This window comes from Armigeres subalbatus, chromosome 3 (genome assembly GCF_024139115.2).
Source record: "Armigeres subalbatus isolate Guangzhou_Male chromosome 3, GZ_Asu_2, whole genome shotgun sequence".
NCBI classification, from domain to species: Eukaryota; Metazoa; Arthropoda; class Insecta; order Diptera; family Culicidae; genus Armigeres; species Armigeres subalbatus.
In genome coordinates this window covers 194,213,499-194,229,688 of record NC_085141.1, presented here as the reverse complement: position 1 = coordinate 194,229,688, position 16,190 = coordinate 194,213,499, and the positions used below count along the sequence as shown (strand labels likewise).

Sequence of the window (16,190 nt, the reverse complement as noted above, 5' to 3'; positions counted from 1 at the left end):
AACAAAAAATATATTGCAAATTCAACAATTTTTATTTTGAGTGCTGTTTTGGAACATTGTAGAAACAACAATACTTTTCGTCTAATCAAATCTGATTTTTTGTTGAATTCAACAAATAAAATTATTAGCCAGGGAACAATAATTATTTTTGTTGTTTTTGTACATAATATCATTGAGTTTAAAAAACATTTCTCTGCGTGTATGAATAGGAAACCCAGCAAAGATGGGATAACCATGCGGTTACAGGCAGTATAGCAAGAGTAAGGTCATCATAATGTTGAGTGAGGATACAACATAACTTTTTCAGTTGTGCTTTAAATTTGTATCATTATTGTGCTTTTATTTGAACAGTAACACTTTTATTGCGTCAGCCACAAAACAAATCAAAACAAATGGAAGAACACGTATCAGCATCAAACGAATATATACTTAGTTTTATGAGTTTTTAACTGGAATACGAGTAATTACACTCTTGACCTCGGTGTATGCTTGTAGACCGTACTCGCCGTTTTCACGACCATGCCCGGACATTTTGTAACCTCCGAAAGGTGCCTGGGCCGAGAGCACATTGTAGGTGTTGACCCAAACGGTGCCGGCTCGAAGTCCCTGAACCAAATAATTTACCTTATCGATGTCCTTGGAGAACACTGCAGCAGCAAGTCCATATTCTGAATTATTAGCCCGTTCGATTACCTCGTCCAGCGATTTAAAACGGATCAGCTGCTGCACCGGGCCGAATATCTATGAGAAAAATAGTTTTAAATGTTTAAGTGATTTAGCTTACAGTACAAATTTACGTTATCAGTAAGAGAGTTTACTATGATGAAACATATTTTCTAGGCAGCCTGATATGACGATGCCGTATCGGTTTGCTAGATGTCTGGATGAACTAGGCAAGTAATAAACAATTACAATAGATTGCATATTATTCGGCAACTCGGCCGTACGAAAATCATTTTTTTGTTAAATATCTTGGCTGTGCATATGCACAGCACATGTTTCGAAATGGACAAATTGATATGAAATTTGCGAAAAAGAATCCACGTGTCTTGGAGGAAGTCGAACCCTCAACCTCCTACTCTCTAGATAGGCGTGATAGCCCCTACACAACAAGACCACTTAAAGATCACGTTTGCGGAAAAGCCATCAGAGTCCGAGTACCAACCTCCACCGCGGTTAGCTCTTTTTTTGCAGATTGAATATCTTTTGGATGCTTGATTTGTCTAATCTTCGCATGTGGTTTACTGTTGTATGTCCACTCCACAGTCAAGCGAGTGCACATTGTTTATTAAACGAGAGGATCGCACTATATGCCTCCAACAACGGGCTGGGTGAATTTGTATAGAGTGCGAATCAATCACACTCTGCTGTGCCAAAGGCTTGCCCTACGCATGCGGTCGCGTGTACTTAGACGACTAATGACGTTGGAAGACCGACACCTGATTACAAATAATTGCATATTATTCGGCAACTGGGCCGTACGAAAACCATTTTTTTGTTTAAATATCTTGGCTGTGCATATGGTTCGAGCCCCTCCAAGACACGTGGATTCTTTTTCGCAAATTTCATATCAATTTGTCCATTTCGAAACATGTGCTCAGGGTGGCCAGTGGATTTTGAATTTTAAATTCCCGGTTATTTCCCGGTTTTCTCCCGGTATTTTGGAAAATTTCCCGATACAAAAAATATATAACTATTAGAAAAAAATCGAAATCCCACGAATTCATAAATATTTAAAATAGAAAAGAACTTCCACATAAACAATTAAGACTCCCCCAGACCTAAACGATTTTATCGCAGCGACGGCGACAACTTGTCGCCGCGATTCTATCGTTGGGTCGCTGCAGGCGATGCTCTATTTACGCTTCCATATCAACGGCGACAGAATCGCTGTCGCCAAGCGATAGAATCGCGTCGCGACTGTCGCGTCGCGTGTGTTTGGGGGAACCTTTAATGCTTCCCCAGACCTAAGCGATTTCATCGCCGCGACGGAGACAGCTTAGTCACCGCGATTCTATCGTTGGGTCGCTGCAGGCAATGTTCCATTTAGGCTTCCATACCAATGGCGACAGAGTCGCAGTCGCCAAGCGATAGAATCGCGTCGCGATTGTCTCGTCGGGTGTGTTTGGGGGAGCCTTTATGTACTGCAACTGCAAAATTAATGTAGAAGAGTGGTTTTTGTTGGCTAAATAATACTATTTTTTTAGCTTTATTAGTTCGGTTGAATTTTTCATGCAAAATGTTATCATTTTAAACATTTGTCAGAAAAAAATCTCAACAAAACGGCTTTTAAGACTAGCAAATAAGCACTTTATTTTTCACATATTTAAGATTAACACATATGCTATGCGAAGCGCGTAAAATCCCTGCGCAACGAAGAACACAAATCATGCAAACGGTCGATCGAATCTACATAATTTGGTTTAAATCGTGCATGAGTTCTAAGTTATAAGTTTTTTCAATTTATCATGGTTGGAAATTTTATACATAATTGAATTATAGATAATGCAGTAACAAATTTTAAATACAATTATATTTAACATTTTTTTTAGTATTTTTAGTATTTTAAGTAGAATTATATAAACTTTTTCAGAAAGCAACAAAGCTTAGATATTGTTTGATTGCTTTGGGAAACTTGTCATGCATACTTCTAATAATTATTCAAATTTATATTTATTTGAGTCCACCAATACGCTATCAGAAACAGGGCCATGTGAACATATTTTAATCCAAAACTTATATCACATTACGAAATTTCTGGAAGGGATTGTAAACAAGACCTTGCAAAGGTGCAGAAAAAATACGATTTTTACAGGGTTGTTACGGAGATCCTGAAATATTTTCCGCGCCAAATCCGCGCCGACTAAAATCAAATCCGCGCCATTTCCGCGCGACATGAAACTTATTCCGCGCCAAATCCGCGACCCTAAACTAAATTCTTAGCAAATACACGTGAAATATCAATTTCAGTAATCACAATTTACTGAACGTCTTCTCTTCGAGTTTGTTTTTATAAAATTACTAATTTTTAATTGATTTTAAACTTCAACTTCACACATGTTTGTACCCACTTTGAAATAAGACCAAGAAAATTGCCGTTAATACAACAACCTTTCTAGATGGTCCTTTTCACCATTAGAAAAACCGAGGCTTAGTGAACAAGAACTAAACAGCCTATATTTTTATAAGTACCGCTGATTAGATGAGATTATGATTTTGGCATGTTTTGTTCCGTTAATGTCAGTGGAATTTTCTTGATCGAACTTTATCAGTTGCATTGATATACAACGAATGCTTAGGCCAGATTTGAACGATTATAAAAAATCTTGGCAAAAAATAAAAAAATCTTCAGAAACCGCAATTTCTTCAGAATAAAAAAACTTTGTTGTAATTATTGATCACAAGGCGTAGAGATTAAGGAATTAGACCATACAATTATTATTTTTTTTAAACAAAACTTCTGTATAACAATTATTTGAATAACAAGAAACAAATAATACAAAATCTGACATAATTGCTCAAGCTCTTTGGATTTGCAAGTCAGAATCCTGAGTTTGAAGGATTTATACTTCGAAAAATTTCAGAGGAATATTTCAGCAGAAATATCTTCGTAAATTTTATGGAATAATTTGCGTAGACTCCCGCGAAAAATAGTTCGGAATTTGTGCCGAAAGTCATCCTTCAATTTTTGTGACAAGTTTCTCTAGAAGCTCATGCAGGAAATTCCAGAAATTGACATTTTTAGCGCCAATTCATCCGATTTTTTCCGGCAGGAACTCCTGTGTTGATTTTTAATAGAATTGATATCAAAATTGTTCATCCCAGTAATTCAAAAATTATCCTGTATATGTTTGCAAAAATCCAACTGCTTGTCGCCGTAATTTTCCCTAGAACGTCTGTGGAAATTCTTCCGCATATTTATATAAAATTTCCCCTAAGAATTTATGCGGAAATTCATTCGAAAAATTTGTTATAAATTCAAGTAAAATTATACTAGAGAGACTACATGTGGATATCCCTTTATTAATTCCTGCAAAAATCGTTTTGGAAATTCTTGCAGAAATTGATTGGTGACATCCTGCGGAAAAACTTCCGGAATATCTTTCGTTTAGTTCAAGGTGCAATATTAAGGATTTTTTACAGAAACTCTTGTGATCATCATATAACAGGAATTTTGGAGAAAATCGCAACATAAATTCTCACAGTATTTTTCCTGGAAATCTCTGCAAAAACTCTTGCGGAAAAACAATAGAAAATTTCCTCCTTCAATTCCTGTGGAAATCGTTTTGGAAATCTCTGCAGACATTCTTTGATGAAATCTTGTGGATAAACGTCCGGGAACCTTCCTATGGATTTTTTGACAGTAATTCCTGTGGTCAGCGCTCCAAAAATTCTAATGGAATTTCCTCCAAAATATTTCTTTATAATTTTTCGGATTTTAAATTCTGCAGAAATCTTCTTTAGGCTGTCGAAATTTATTTATTGAATTCCTCATTGAATATTTCTGAAAATTCCTCGAGAGGTTTCGATTTTTTTTTATTATTCCTGCAAAAATACCAAAGGAGTTATCCAAAAATGTCGCAAAAAATTGCTCCTGAAATTACTGCAATTTTTATTCAGAAATACTTTTTTAAAATAGCATTTTAATAATTCAACGAATTTCTGCGGAAAACTTATTAAAATAAGACATCTGCATAAAATCAAGGCACGTTTATGTGTTTTCAATTTTTAGAAGAATGTTATGGAAGCAATATAAAATGTTCAATACAATATGAGAACTCCTGACAAAAAAATTTTTCGAAAAATGATATCATATATCATGCTATGTGATTCATCGTAAAACATCAACCAGAAACTGACAAATATCTCGGAACTACGACGAAATAAGACGCGTCGTGTTTCAGAATAGCTTAAAAATGATAACAAGTAGGGCTCCTCTCCTAATAACATTTGTTTAATGACTACTCAAAACTGTAATCTTGGCATTCAATAAGGGCTTGTAAATATCCGAAAAATAATGTGAGCAAATGACTTCAAACGTTACTTTTATAGAACATGCTAACGGTAATAAAGCCCATCTGTTTAGACCACTAATTTTCAAATAAACGTCCTTAGATATAGCAATTTATTTGTTGAATTTTTACCAAAAACTAAATCCGCGCCAAATCCGCGCGAAGCCCTAAAATCGTAAAGTAAATCCGCGCCAAATCCGCGAAAACCGCGAAATCCGCGAAAATCGCGAAATCCGCGTAGTCGTAACAACCCTGTTTTTACGAACAATTTTAAAACATCTCCTCTGTATCGCATTTATTCAAACCATTCGACAATTTGATAATAAACCTAATTTTCTAATAACATGTGTACAATGTTATATTTATCGAAAATCCATATTCTTGTTAACGTTTGAAAGGATAGTTCGTCCGTAATCAAGAACATGGATGAAATTAAAAAAAAACTTGTTTACCGAACCTAAACCTCATATGATGTCACAAATCAATATAATGTGTACCTAACTGTGAATCAAATTTCCATCGTCACAACTCTTTGATGCATCTTGAGGATCGTTAAAGACAAATTGGATTTTTTTTGTTGAATACAAGATTATTGTTGAAAACGAAGGTGTTTTTTTTTAGCTTTTTTAATAGCTTTGGAAATGTTGCAATATTTGAAATAAAAGAGGAGGAATACAAAATATATTTACTGAAACAAATTGGAGAACCAAAAAGGAATTGAAAATTAAAAATTAAGGAAAATTCAAATCATATTTAATATAAAAAAAATCGATGCAATCAAAGTTGATTGGGTATAAGTAACCTGGAGTGGTAATTAATTACTATGTCTGAAACTCAAATTTGTTGGGGATTGATCCTTGATTGAATGAGGTATCTAGGGTATAGACCCATTTATAAATACATGACCTACTTTAGAAATGTGTATGAGTTTACAGTATGTACGAAAAATTGTGAACTTTGGAATAGAATAAAATGAGTCTACCAATTCTCTCATGATGTTTGAGATAAAAAGAGACAAATGCAGATTTGAAAATTTTCCCGGTGATTATTAAATTTCCCGCATATTTCCCGACATTTTCCCGGTGATTTTCAATTCCCGGTTTTTTCCCGGTTCTCCCGGTTTTCCCGGTTCGCTGGTCACCCTGTGTGCTGTGCATATGCACAGTCAAGATATTTAACAAGAAAATAAACAATTAGACAAAGAGTGTACTATGGGCCTAATAAACAAGGTTCTTCCTAATCCTATTTCTCAAAATGTCCAACTCCTCATACCTAAGAAAATTCCCAAATGGCTTCTTTCTTCAGAAGATCTTCGCAAAATATAAAGTAGGTAGAGTGGAGCAATACTGTCCCTATTCGCATAAGCGTCCCATGTCAATTTTCTTCAACTTGAGAAAAATGCCGTTGAATTTTTTAAACTCGTTTTACATGGAGAAATTTACAAAAAAACTAATAAATCGAAAAAAATCAGCAGTCTTCTAAATCTTCTAAAACTTTCTAAAACAAAGCCTATTATTTTATCAGTTTTTCTTAAAGATGAGTTCATTTTAAGCTTATTTCTGAAAGAAAATAAAAATCGTCAAAAATCGACATGGGACTCTTATGCGAATCGCGGCAGAATAAGGAGTAGGTACCCAAAAGCTTGTTCTTAAAACGTTTCTTCTTCCTCACCCACCTTAAAAAAAATTCACGATCACTTTGATATAATTCCTTTTAAAAGGCATTCCCTACTCCGTTGCAAGCAGCAAACCATCTAGATACCATTGTTGACTCTTCTTTGAGAATCAACACTGTTTGAATACCGTAAGCTTTAGTTTTACTGTTATATTAATATAACGTGAAATTGTTGAATCTTCTTAACTTCTACTGCTGCTTTTCAAAGTTTTCTTGAAAAATAAGCATATATGCGACTTTCGGCAGGTGTCTTTTAGTTTCGCGGCATGGTTACGAACGTATACCAATGTCTGTAACAGAAAATCGATGATAGCAAATGTGTAAAAACTGAATTTGTTCTTCATAGTCAGAAGGTATGGGGTATTTAGTTTATTTTAGCCAATAAGTTTATACTGTTTTTTTTTAAATAACGGTTTTAAACTAAAGTTCTAGGTAAGTCAGCTATAGGATTCACTTTTCGGTGAATCGCCTATTCCCTAAATATAAGTAAAAAAGTGAAAATTTATCAATGACGAAGCCATTGGCCCTGACAGCAGCACAAAAACAAAATGGAGGCTGGGTGATGATTTTTTTATTTCACCCGGCAAGTCATATAGGTCGTCAATTTGAAAATGCATATTGAAAAATTGAAACACGTTTTAGCCGAAAATAGTTTGATTTTTCGCGTTAGAAATTTGTTTTACTTTTAGATTGGCAGCACGAAAGTTGAATTATTTCGACTAAAAAAACATATTTTGATAAGTAGCCTAGCATGTAGTTTTCCAAAATTCTAACCCAACGTATTTTAAAGTTCTCAGCATAACTCTGTTAAACACATATTAAAAGCATTTACAAAAATAATTCCTATCTTCACCATGCCGAAATACAGTGATTTCACGGACACGTCCATCTCCACGAGATGGCAGCAGTGCGGCTTCGTCAAGGCGAATTATAAGATTGTTTGTATACCATCATTATAATGTGTGTTATTTTTTATTATAGCTCTTCGAAGTGAGTCATAACAAAATAAGGCTGGCGCCGGGTTCCGATTTCCGAATTAAAAAAAAACTCATATTCGGCGGTTCCCGAATGTCTTCCACGAATGTCTTAAACAAATTGTTTACCAATAAATAATCGCAGGGAACGTATAAGAAAGGTTTTGCAGTCTAACAGAGATCCCACATCATTATCTCTGAGGAAGAAGTCCTACCAGACTGCACTACTATTTAGGGCTCAATGAAAGGTTGTTGGATGTTACCGTGTTTATTCAATGAGACATTAAGTTCAACATAGCGTAAAATTAGTGTCTCAATGCCAGCCCAAGTAACCAAAAGTTCCTTTAAGAGTACGTTTTTCGCTTAACCAGCTTCACTGAGTTGCTTAAGCGAAAAACGTACTCTTAAAGGAACTTTTGGTTACTTGGGAGATTTCATGTGACGCGGCATTGAACAAAAATAGTCGAGATGTGATACATCCAAAAATTTGTTTACACGGTTGGTATTTCTTAATTTCTCGGTTAACTTGAACATTCATAGCTTTTGAAATACCACCTAAATTTTCTTTGTGTTTCTGTGATTTTTTTTTCGTGGGGTGTACTCATAGTTTCAGTAACGCTAACAGCGGCGTGGCAAATTTTGAAGCGCGCTACGTAAGGCCAAAAATGCGTGACAATTACTAACCATTTTCCAATGTTTACGTACCTCTTCTCGGGCGATGGTCATATCATCCTTTACATCCGCAAATACGGTCGGCTCGATGAAATACCCGGGCAATCCCTCGTATTTGTTGCCTCCGGCAACTAACTTAGCTCCTTGCTTTTTACCAGTATCAATGAGGCCCAGAATTTTGTCATATTGGGCCTTGTCCACCTGTGGACCATGTTCGGTAGTCAGATCGAACGGATTGCCAACGGTTCGCTTCTTTGCCCGTTCGGCACTGCGTTCGACGAATTCGTCGTATATTTTGTCCTCTATGAATGTGCGCGAACCGGCACAGCAGCACTGACCCATGTTAAAGAACAGCCCAAAGTGCGACGTCTCAACGGCATGTTTCATGTCAGCATCCGAAAGAATGATGTTTGGACTTTTTCCCCCCAACTCCAAGGTCGTTCTTTTCAGATTGCTCAAACCGGCACCTTGTTGAATTTTTTTGCCGACTTCGGTGGAACCAGTGAACGCAACCTTATCCACGTCATTGTGCTGAACCAAAGCCGCTCCAGCATCTCCAAATCCTGGTACAACGTTCACGACACCCGGAGGGAATCCTGCTTCCTTGACCAGCTGAGCCATATACAGTGCAGTTAGACTTGTCTGCTCTGCGGGTTTCAGAACAATAGTATTTCCAGTTGCCAGAGCTGGTCCGAACTTCCAGGCAGCCATCAGAATTGGGAAGTTCCAGGGGATGATTTGCCCACATACGCCTACCGGTTCAAGACGAGTGTAAGTGAAGAATTCTCCATCCATGGGAATCACCTTTCCGTGGTTTTTATCCGCCCAACCGGCATAATAGCGCAGATTGCCAATTGCCATAGGAACGTCTACGTTGTACGACATGAAGTACGGTTTTCCGTTATCCAGAGTTTCCAGGCTCTGTCGATTCGAAAAAAAAAACTTGTAGTGGAATGGATAGCGTTAGTTTTCCATCAAATACATACCGCTAAATAGACACGATCCCTTTCCATAAGATCTGCCAGCCTGTACAGCAACTGCCCACGCTTGGAAGCATCCATTCGGCGCCATGGGGATCCAAGTCTACGAGATTTTTGGTTTGTAAAAAGCTCTAATTACTGACAGAATTTGAATCATAAAAAGTATGGATACTATCCAGGAATACCCGGTAGCCTATTGTGCTTTGAGACATACCCCCAACTGAAACTGTAATTTTACATTAATATAAATTCTGGCCAAAGCAAATCGAATTCACTTGTCATAAGACGAGTTTGTACCATCCAATTCAATTCCACCACTTGATTGTACCTTGACAGATACGTATTTCGATTTCGACCTCAACAGTAAGGTCGTCTTCAGTATCTCGTACTTGACTCGAAGTCGAGTCAAGTATGAGACACTGAAGACGAGCTTACTGTTGAGGTCGAAATCGAAATACGTATCTGTCAAGGTACAATAAAGTGGTGGAATTAAATGGGATGGTACAAACTCGTCTTATGACAAGTGAAGACATTTTGAATCGAATTGTTAACAGGGTTTGAATCCAAAGAAGAATGAGAGAATCTCTCACTTATCATGTCTGTATACACTCTCGATAGGTAGCATACCATACCAGCTGTTACGATAATGAACTGATTCGGGGGGCTAACAACCCATGGTAAATATCTTTCAATAAGCTCCAATTGGGGGGTGGGGGGGCACCGGTTCTGATGATGCATTTCAACTTGTTTTAAGGTGGTTGTACAACAAAGACACAAATCGGCCATCTTGGAAACCACGTGCTTTTTCTAGTGATTTTTCAAGAGCACGAATTGAGAGAACCACAACGCCCATGGAGATGAAACATCCGTAGATCGTTTGCGTACTCATGCTAAACAATCGACTTTAATTTCAGCATTGTACGAAAAATATTACGCTGGATTTGAACTTTTCATAATAGGAGTATAAACCGAGTGGTGAATTTGAAATTCACCACTTGGCTTGATTGTATAATCACCTTAAACAGCTGTGCGATGGTCCCCAACATGAAACGGGCGAGAACAAAGCGTTTTATCAAACCCCAAATCAGTTTTGTTTTCCTCTCTTTATTTGGTAGACACTCTGTGTTACTTAACCGCTAATGTGCCGAGATCTACTGTGGTATTCGGCAGTCAGAATCCACAAAGAATCTATTTTGAGAATTTTCCATTATTCATTGTCGTTGTCGTTGCTTGTCTATCACACCGTGAGTCCACTGTGTCTATTTGTCCGACTCGTGAATCTTATGATCGATGCATTGTGTGGTTGCCATTTATCCGGGCGTACGTTGGTGGAATGCCTCCGAGACAGTGGCGTAGCCAAGAGGGTGGTTTTGGACATAACCCCCCCCCCCCAGAGACAACATTGGAAGAATTTTTTTTTCGAACCTTCTCGATGCCTTGCAAACTTATGTAGGGCAGCTCGTTTGGATGATTTCAATTTGCGTAACGAAGTTGTTTACTAGAGACAGTCGATTTTCCTATCGCCTATTGGGTCCTAAAATTAAGAATCGATATTCGATTTTCTTTCAGGGAAAGATGAAGTTAATCATCCTGAATGCGTCAGTTTTTCTTTCGACTCAAAAATCGAAAGGAACATTGTTTAATTTGAAATTTAAAAATAGATGAAAAATGCTTCCTCAGCATTTTCGGTCTTATTTGACGTACGGAATAAAATGATTCAAACGCACTATAAAAACACCGCAGTGCACTTGACCCAACCTTTGACAGTTAGTATATGGGCCTGAAGTTTTGGGCTGATGGTTCATTTGTTCTGAAATGTTCCACAGTCCAAATATTGCTTTAAATTGTCTTAACCACAAAAATATTATTTTTACTGATTTAGACTTCTACTAGAATAACAGGTTCAAGTATTCTTGACCGATGCACTATCGTTTGCAACCATAAACGTGGTAAGGCTTTAGGACCCAATTATCGTTTTTAGAATATATATTCTTTCAATCTATTGAAGGCAACAACTCATCATCGATATTTCGATTGTCGGCTCTGGAGAAATTATATAAAACTGACACTTCCGAACGTAATGCTGTAAATAAGGTAAAACGGATATGTATATTTTAATGCAGGCATTTGCCCGGTATAAAGCCGAAGGCAAGTAATATGATAAAGGACGATATATTAATCCTCTTTAAAAGCAAAAGCATACATAAGTCCGTAACAAGCTAATAAATAATATAACAAAAATATGATCTATTTTGCAAAATAACGCATTTGCTTGAAACAAACCCATAGCGAATATGATCCCTTTCAGTTCCCCATAATCTGGAGGATGTTATATTCACGAGTAGAGTATTCTCGCATTTAATAACTGTGGAAAAAACCCTAGAGAGCACTACGCTACGAGGCGGCAATGTCCCAGTGGGGAAACGTAATGCCAAAAAGAAGAAGAAGATAGTATTCTGGGGAGTGATGCATTTCAAGGAATTATTTGAGAGAAATATACAAAACCACATCTTCAGATTCAAATATATCGTTCACAAAATTCAACGGTTGAGTAATAAGAGGTCGTGTATAGGGTAGGCCAAAACAAAACTCTAATCAGTATGTAATATTAAAAATAAAGTAAGCGATAAGAGATACCCTATTTGAACCTTTTTGCCTTTTTCGTACTACAAAAATGTACTAGAAGGTTATCATTTTACTCCGAAAACAAGCTGAGCAAATGTCTGTCCGTATGTCATAGGCGTAAGTAGAGTCTCGGTCTAGGGGGGGTGGGGGGGCTATGGCGCCAGCTGGTGGGATGTATTTTTCTAAGGCAATTAAAACAACAGCGCGCATGGATTGCAATATGAATTGTAAGACTAAATTTATCGCTCATTTGTCCTATCACGCAAGAAAATTGGCCCCTTAAATGTATATGTCATTTCTCATACTTTGCTAAAATTCTCATTCTCATCAAATTCATTTGACTCCCATAATGATCATACTTGCGACACATGCCATGTATTTGATCAAGACTTGAATTAAATGACCGACTTAATGTCTTCCTATAGCATTCATCGACCAAAAGATTTAAGCGCTAGCGTCGGGAGCAAAATGGCGCATTGTGTGAGACGATTCAAAGCTTATTTAGTGAATGTCTTCGTTTTTCAATGTTGTTCTAGAACTCACATTTAAAAAATCGCGAGAAGATCGGCGATTTGCACGAGGTTCTTAAAAATGTCTAAATTTATATTCTTTCGAAAGCTTTCGGCGAGTATAAGGTATTTTACGAGACGTTTCGCGGTGGCCCGATTATTTACTTTTAATGTTTTGTTTTGATATGATTCTGCGTGAACATTCCGTTAGGTCCGAACACAAAATAATGTTTTAAAAGTTTTACTTTTCATTCGTGTTTTCTTCAGCTTTTCATGCTTAGAATGCAATGGTATGAAAAAATTAACGACACGTTTTAAGAATCATATGAAAAACTTTGTTCTAAGGCCCTGGTAGTCAAAAAGTGAAATAGTTAGAATTGATGATGAAGCCCATCGAAATGTTATGCCCTAAATTGCCAAACAAACGGGCTCCCACTAATTGTCAAAATCGATAAACACGAGAAAAACAGCTGTTTCGATCTGTCTCATAAAATGCCTTATATTAAGGATCCGAGTTAAATTCTTTAGAAAGATGAACCCCTCGTTAGTTATACACGAAATCATTTTAATGGACCCCTCGATTTTTGTCATTTCTTGACTCACCAAAACCGTCATAACTCCAACATTTCTACACCGATCGAAGAGATCAGCATATCGTTGGAAAGAGGAAGAGTGTATCCTCAATTTTGCAGTACCAAAAATATAAGCAGCCATATTGAATTTGGCCGCCATCTTGGATTTCTTTTTGAAAACTATTTTCCGCAAGGTTCGCAACCACCAATTTTGAATATCGATACATCGATGGAAAGCTTAGTTTATATAGTGCATTGTGTACAAAAATCTCAGGTGTATACTTTTTCTATCAAAAGTTATGTACACACTCTTCCTCTTTCCAACTTAAATAAATGATCAATAAAGTATTCATGCAATTCCAAAATGTATGGAAATCCTGAGAAAAACATTCAAAAATGTGCTGAAATAGTTAAGTACCGATGAACACAAATATGGAATCTTAAAGTGTTTTTTATTTCCAGAATAATGTGTTTTCTAATTCCAGAATAACATGGGGTATGAAAGACCAGGCCCCCCCGGCCGACCCTAATTTACGCCAATGCCGTGTGTGTGTGCACGAAGGCTAAGAAAAATATGAGACAACTTTTAATATAGTAATCCTTAACCGATTTTTTCGCAACAATTTTCATTCGACAGGGGGCAAGCCCTTGTTGATCACTCTCGACCAGGGATTGAATCCTAAAGAGAATGGGGGAGGTTCCTTCATCAGTGCTGCCACCTGGAAAAGTTTAGAGAAAAAGTTGAACCATGGAAATTTGACATGGCATGATATAGAAAATGAGAATTAAAATGTCTGTAGAACGTTATAGAAATTTTTTGGTCAAACAATTTTTAGTTTGTGGGGTTAGAAATTCAACAATCTTGCAATAACTGCTTATTCGAAGAAATATAAAAATCGAGATATCATGTCTATTTTGTGTGCTTTTTAAATTCTAACCCCGTAAACCAAGATTTTTTTGAAAAACGTCCTTAATTTTTGTTTTATAACAAAAATATACTTCTCCTATACCACACCGTGTGAAATTTCAATGATTCCACTTTTTCTCTCGATGACAGCTGGTGGTCTTCTCCTTCCCTATGAACAAGTCCCTCACTTATCATATCTGTATACATATACGATATCATATGTAGCATACCGTGAGAGACTTTTTTCGCCAGCTGTCATGATAGAGAACTAATTCGGGAGGCTATATATACCCATAAATTTCTTTTAGAAAGCTCCAAATGCGGGGAGCACTGGCTCTGATGATGCACTTCGACTTGTTCTACACAGATGTGTAGTAACCAACATGAGATGAGCGAAAACAAAGCGAGAATCAGCATTTTTTTGTGGAGGCTGCCTATCCGATTCTGTTTTTTCGCACTTGTACGTTTTTGCGATTTCTACAAACAACCCTGCTCTTGATCGTTGCGTTTAAAAGTTTTGGAGAAAATGATTACATGGAACCATATTAGCGGCATATAAGGTTGGTGTCTTGGCTAAACGCGTGTAAGGCATTTTCACTATTCGGTGAAATAAGGTTTTTGCATTACAAAACACACTCATGTTACAATAATAATAAAGAATTTATCATACATACTTAAAAGCTTCCCGTGCTGCGGCGACCGCTACGTCGATGTCTGCCTTCTCGCCTTGCTGAATTTCGGCAATGACTTGCTCGTTGGTTGGGTTCAGCGTAGGGAAAACCTTGCCTCCGATGCTTTTATTCCACTCGTTGTTTATGAAGATCTGCAATTGAAAGATTACGTATTTTAGGAAAATTCCTTGGTGATGTGCTTGCATTTGTTCTTTGCTAGTTTTCTCATCATAACGTTCAGGATGACGACCCACCTCAAAGTCACTAAAATACGTCATTCCTAAAACCAAATTTTATTCTTCAGAACTTCCTCGACTTAATGTATACAATGTGAACTTAAAAGTTATCGTACGCAATAAAAAATACAATTACAATTACTTATATGCCACTATCTGATTCAGACATAATTAATGAGGAGGCTACATATCAATATCAATATCAACGTACCTATTTTAATTGTGTTTGATTTAAACGAGCTTGTGTATTATTTAATATCGTGTCAAGCATATATTTTTCTATTATTAGACCATTATCAAGATTGCAAAAACTTACCCCCGTGTACAGGATTTCTGGAGATGTTTTTGGTGCCGGAATAGACGAATATCTGGCAATTTGTTTGCCAACACCCGACTTCGGCAATGCTTTCAACAGCAGACGCAACATTTTTTTGCGGTCAAAGCTAAGAACAAACAATAAAAAAAAACTGTCTGGAATTGATAACGATAAGAGATCGCGAACTTACCTTAGAGGTTAAATGAATGCCAAACGGTTAAAATAGATAACTGTTCTGTATTAACGTTTATCTTTAAGTATTTGAACACACTGCACTAGAATAACTTTTTGCGACGTTTTAAACCAGATCAACCGGATTTTGTGTGGAATAAAAAATATTATTACCAGAGATAAATAACGGACGCGAGTGAAAATGGAGAACGACGAAATGAATGTTACGAAAAGTTGCCGGATGCCTCTGACAGGCGGAGGTTTAAATTCATTTACATTCATTTTCATTCATTCGACCTAACGATTCGTAGAGGGTTTCGACGTTTTGTTATATTACGATACATCGAATTAGATTACGCATTTTTGAGGCTATTTTTTATGAAAATAAAATATAACTTGATGAAATTCTCATTAAATACAATTTTCTTTTTTTATTGTTTAATAAATATATCGGCCGTTTTCGCGTGCAAAATTTTCGCTCGACAGTATGATAAAATGTTGACATATAATGCAGGAAATATAGAACATTTTAGGAACAGCATGTTATATTTTGACATTTAGTGATGATGTCAAGTTAGTTAGTTATGGTTGTTAGAGTTATGGTTGAATCGACCAAAAAGTATTTGATAACCGCAACGTAAACTGTGAAGCTATATCTTACATCGTAATAGTTATTCTGACCATATAACATGTTGTTTTTTATTATGCGATAAGGTTAAGCTAAACACGTAATAAAGCTGAATAGGCTATTACCTCCAAAAATTGAGCTCGAACACTCCGAGAATTGGGTCCTAAAGCCATACCTCGTTTATGGTTGCAAACGATAGTGCTTCGGTCAAGAATACTTGAACCGATGTTATAAAAATTCTGG

At 36.7% G+C, this 16,190-nt stretch overlaps 1 protein-coding gene across 2 annotated transcripts; it reads right to left on the bottom strand.

Moving 5' to 3' along the window:
- Positions 1-299: 299 nt before the first annotated feature.
- LOC134223851 (aldehyde dehydrogenase, mitochondrial) lies at positions 300-15,576 on the bottom strand. Of its 2 annotated transcripts, none has more exons than XM_062703071.1 (6): positions 15,494-15,576; positions 15,149-15,275; positions 14,600-14,748; positions 9,319-9,415; positions 8,366-9,253; positions 300-741 (listed from the first exon to the last, which is right to left on the bottom strand). In XM_062703071.1, exons 2-6 carry the CDS (start codon positions 15,257-15,259, stop codon positions 436-438), a joined length of 1,551 nt encoding a protein of 516 aa, XP_062559055.1. In that variant the 5' UTR covers positions 15,260-15,275; positions 15,494-15,576; the 3' UTR covers positions 300-435. The 2 variants fall into 2 exon arrangements, with proteins under 2 accessions (XP_062559055.1, XP_062559054.1); XM_062703070.1 differs by having other exon boundaries at positions 15,339-15,549.
- Between the last annotated feature and the right edge of the window lie 614 nt (positions 15,577-16,190).

Bases quoted from the DNA above. Each gene is read 5' to 3' on its own strand.
- LOC134223851 (XM_062703071.1), bottom strand. From the start codon at position 15,259: ATGTTGCGTCTGCTGTTGAAAGCATTGCCGAAGTCGGGTGTTGGCAAA. The intron at 14,749-15,148 runs GTAAGTTTTTGC...TTTCAATTGCAG, and splicing joins CAGAAATCCTGTACACGGGG to ATCTTCATAAACAACGAGTG. The intron at 742-8,365 runs GTACGTAAACAT...TTTTTCTCATAG, and splicing joins TGACCATCGCCCGAGAAGAG to ATATTCGGCCCGGTGCAGCA.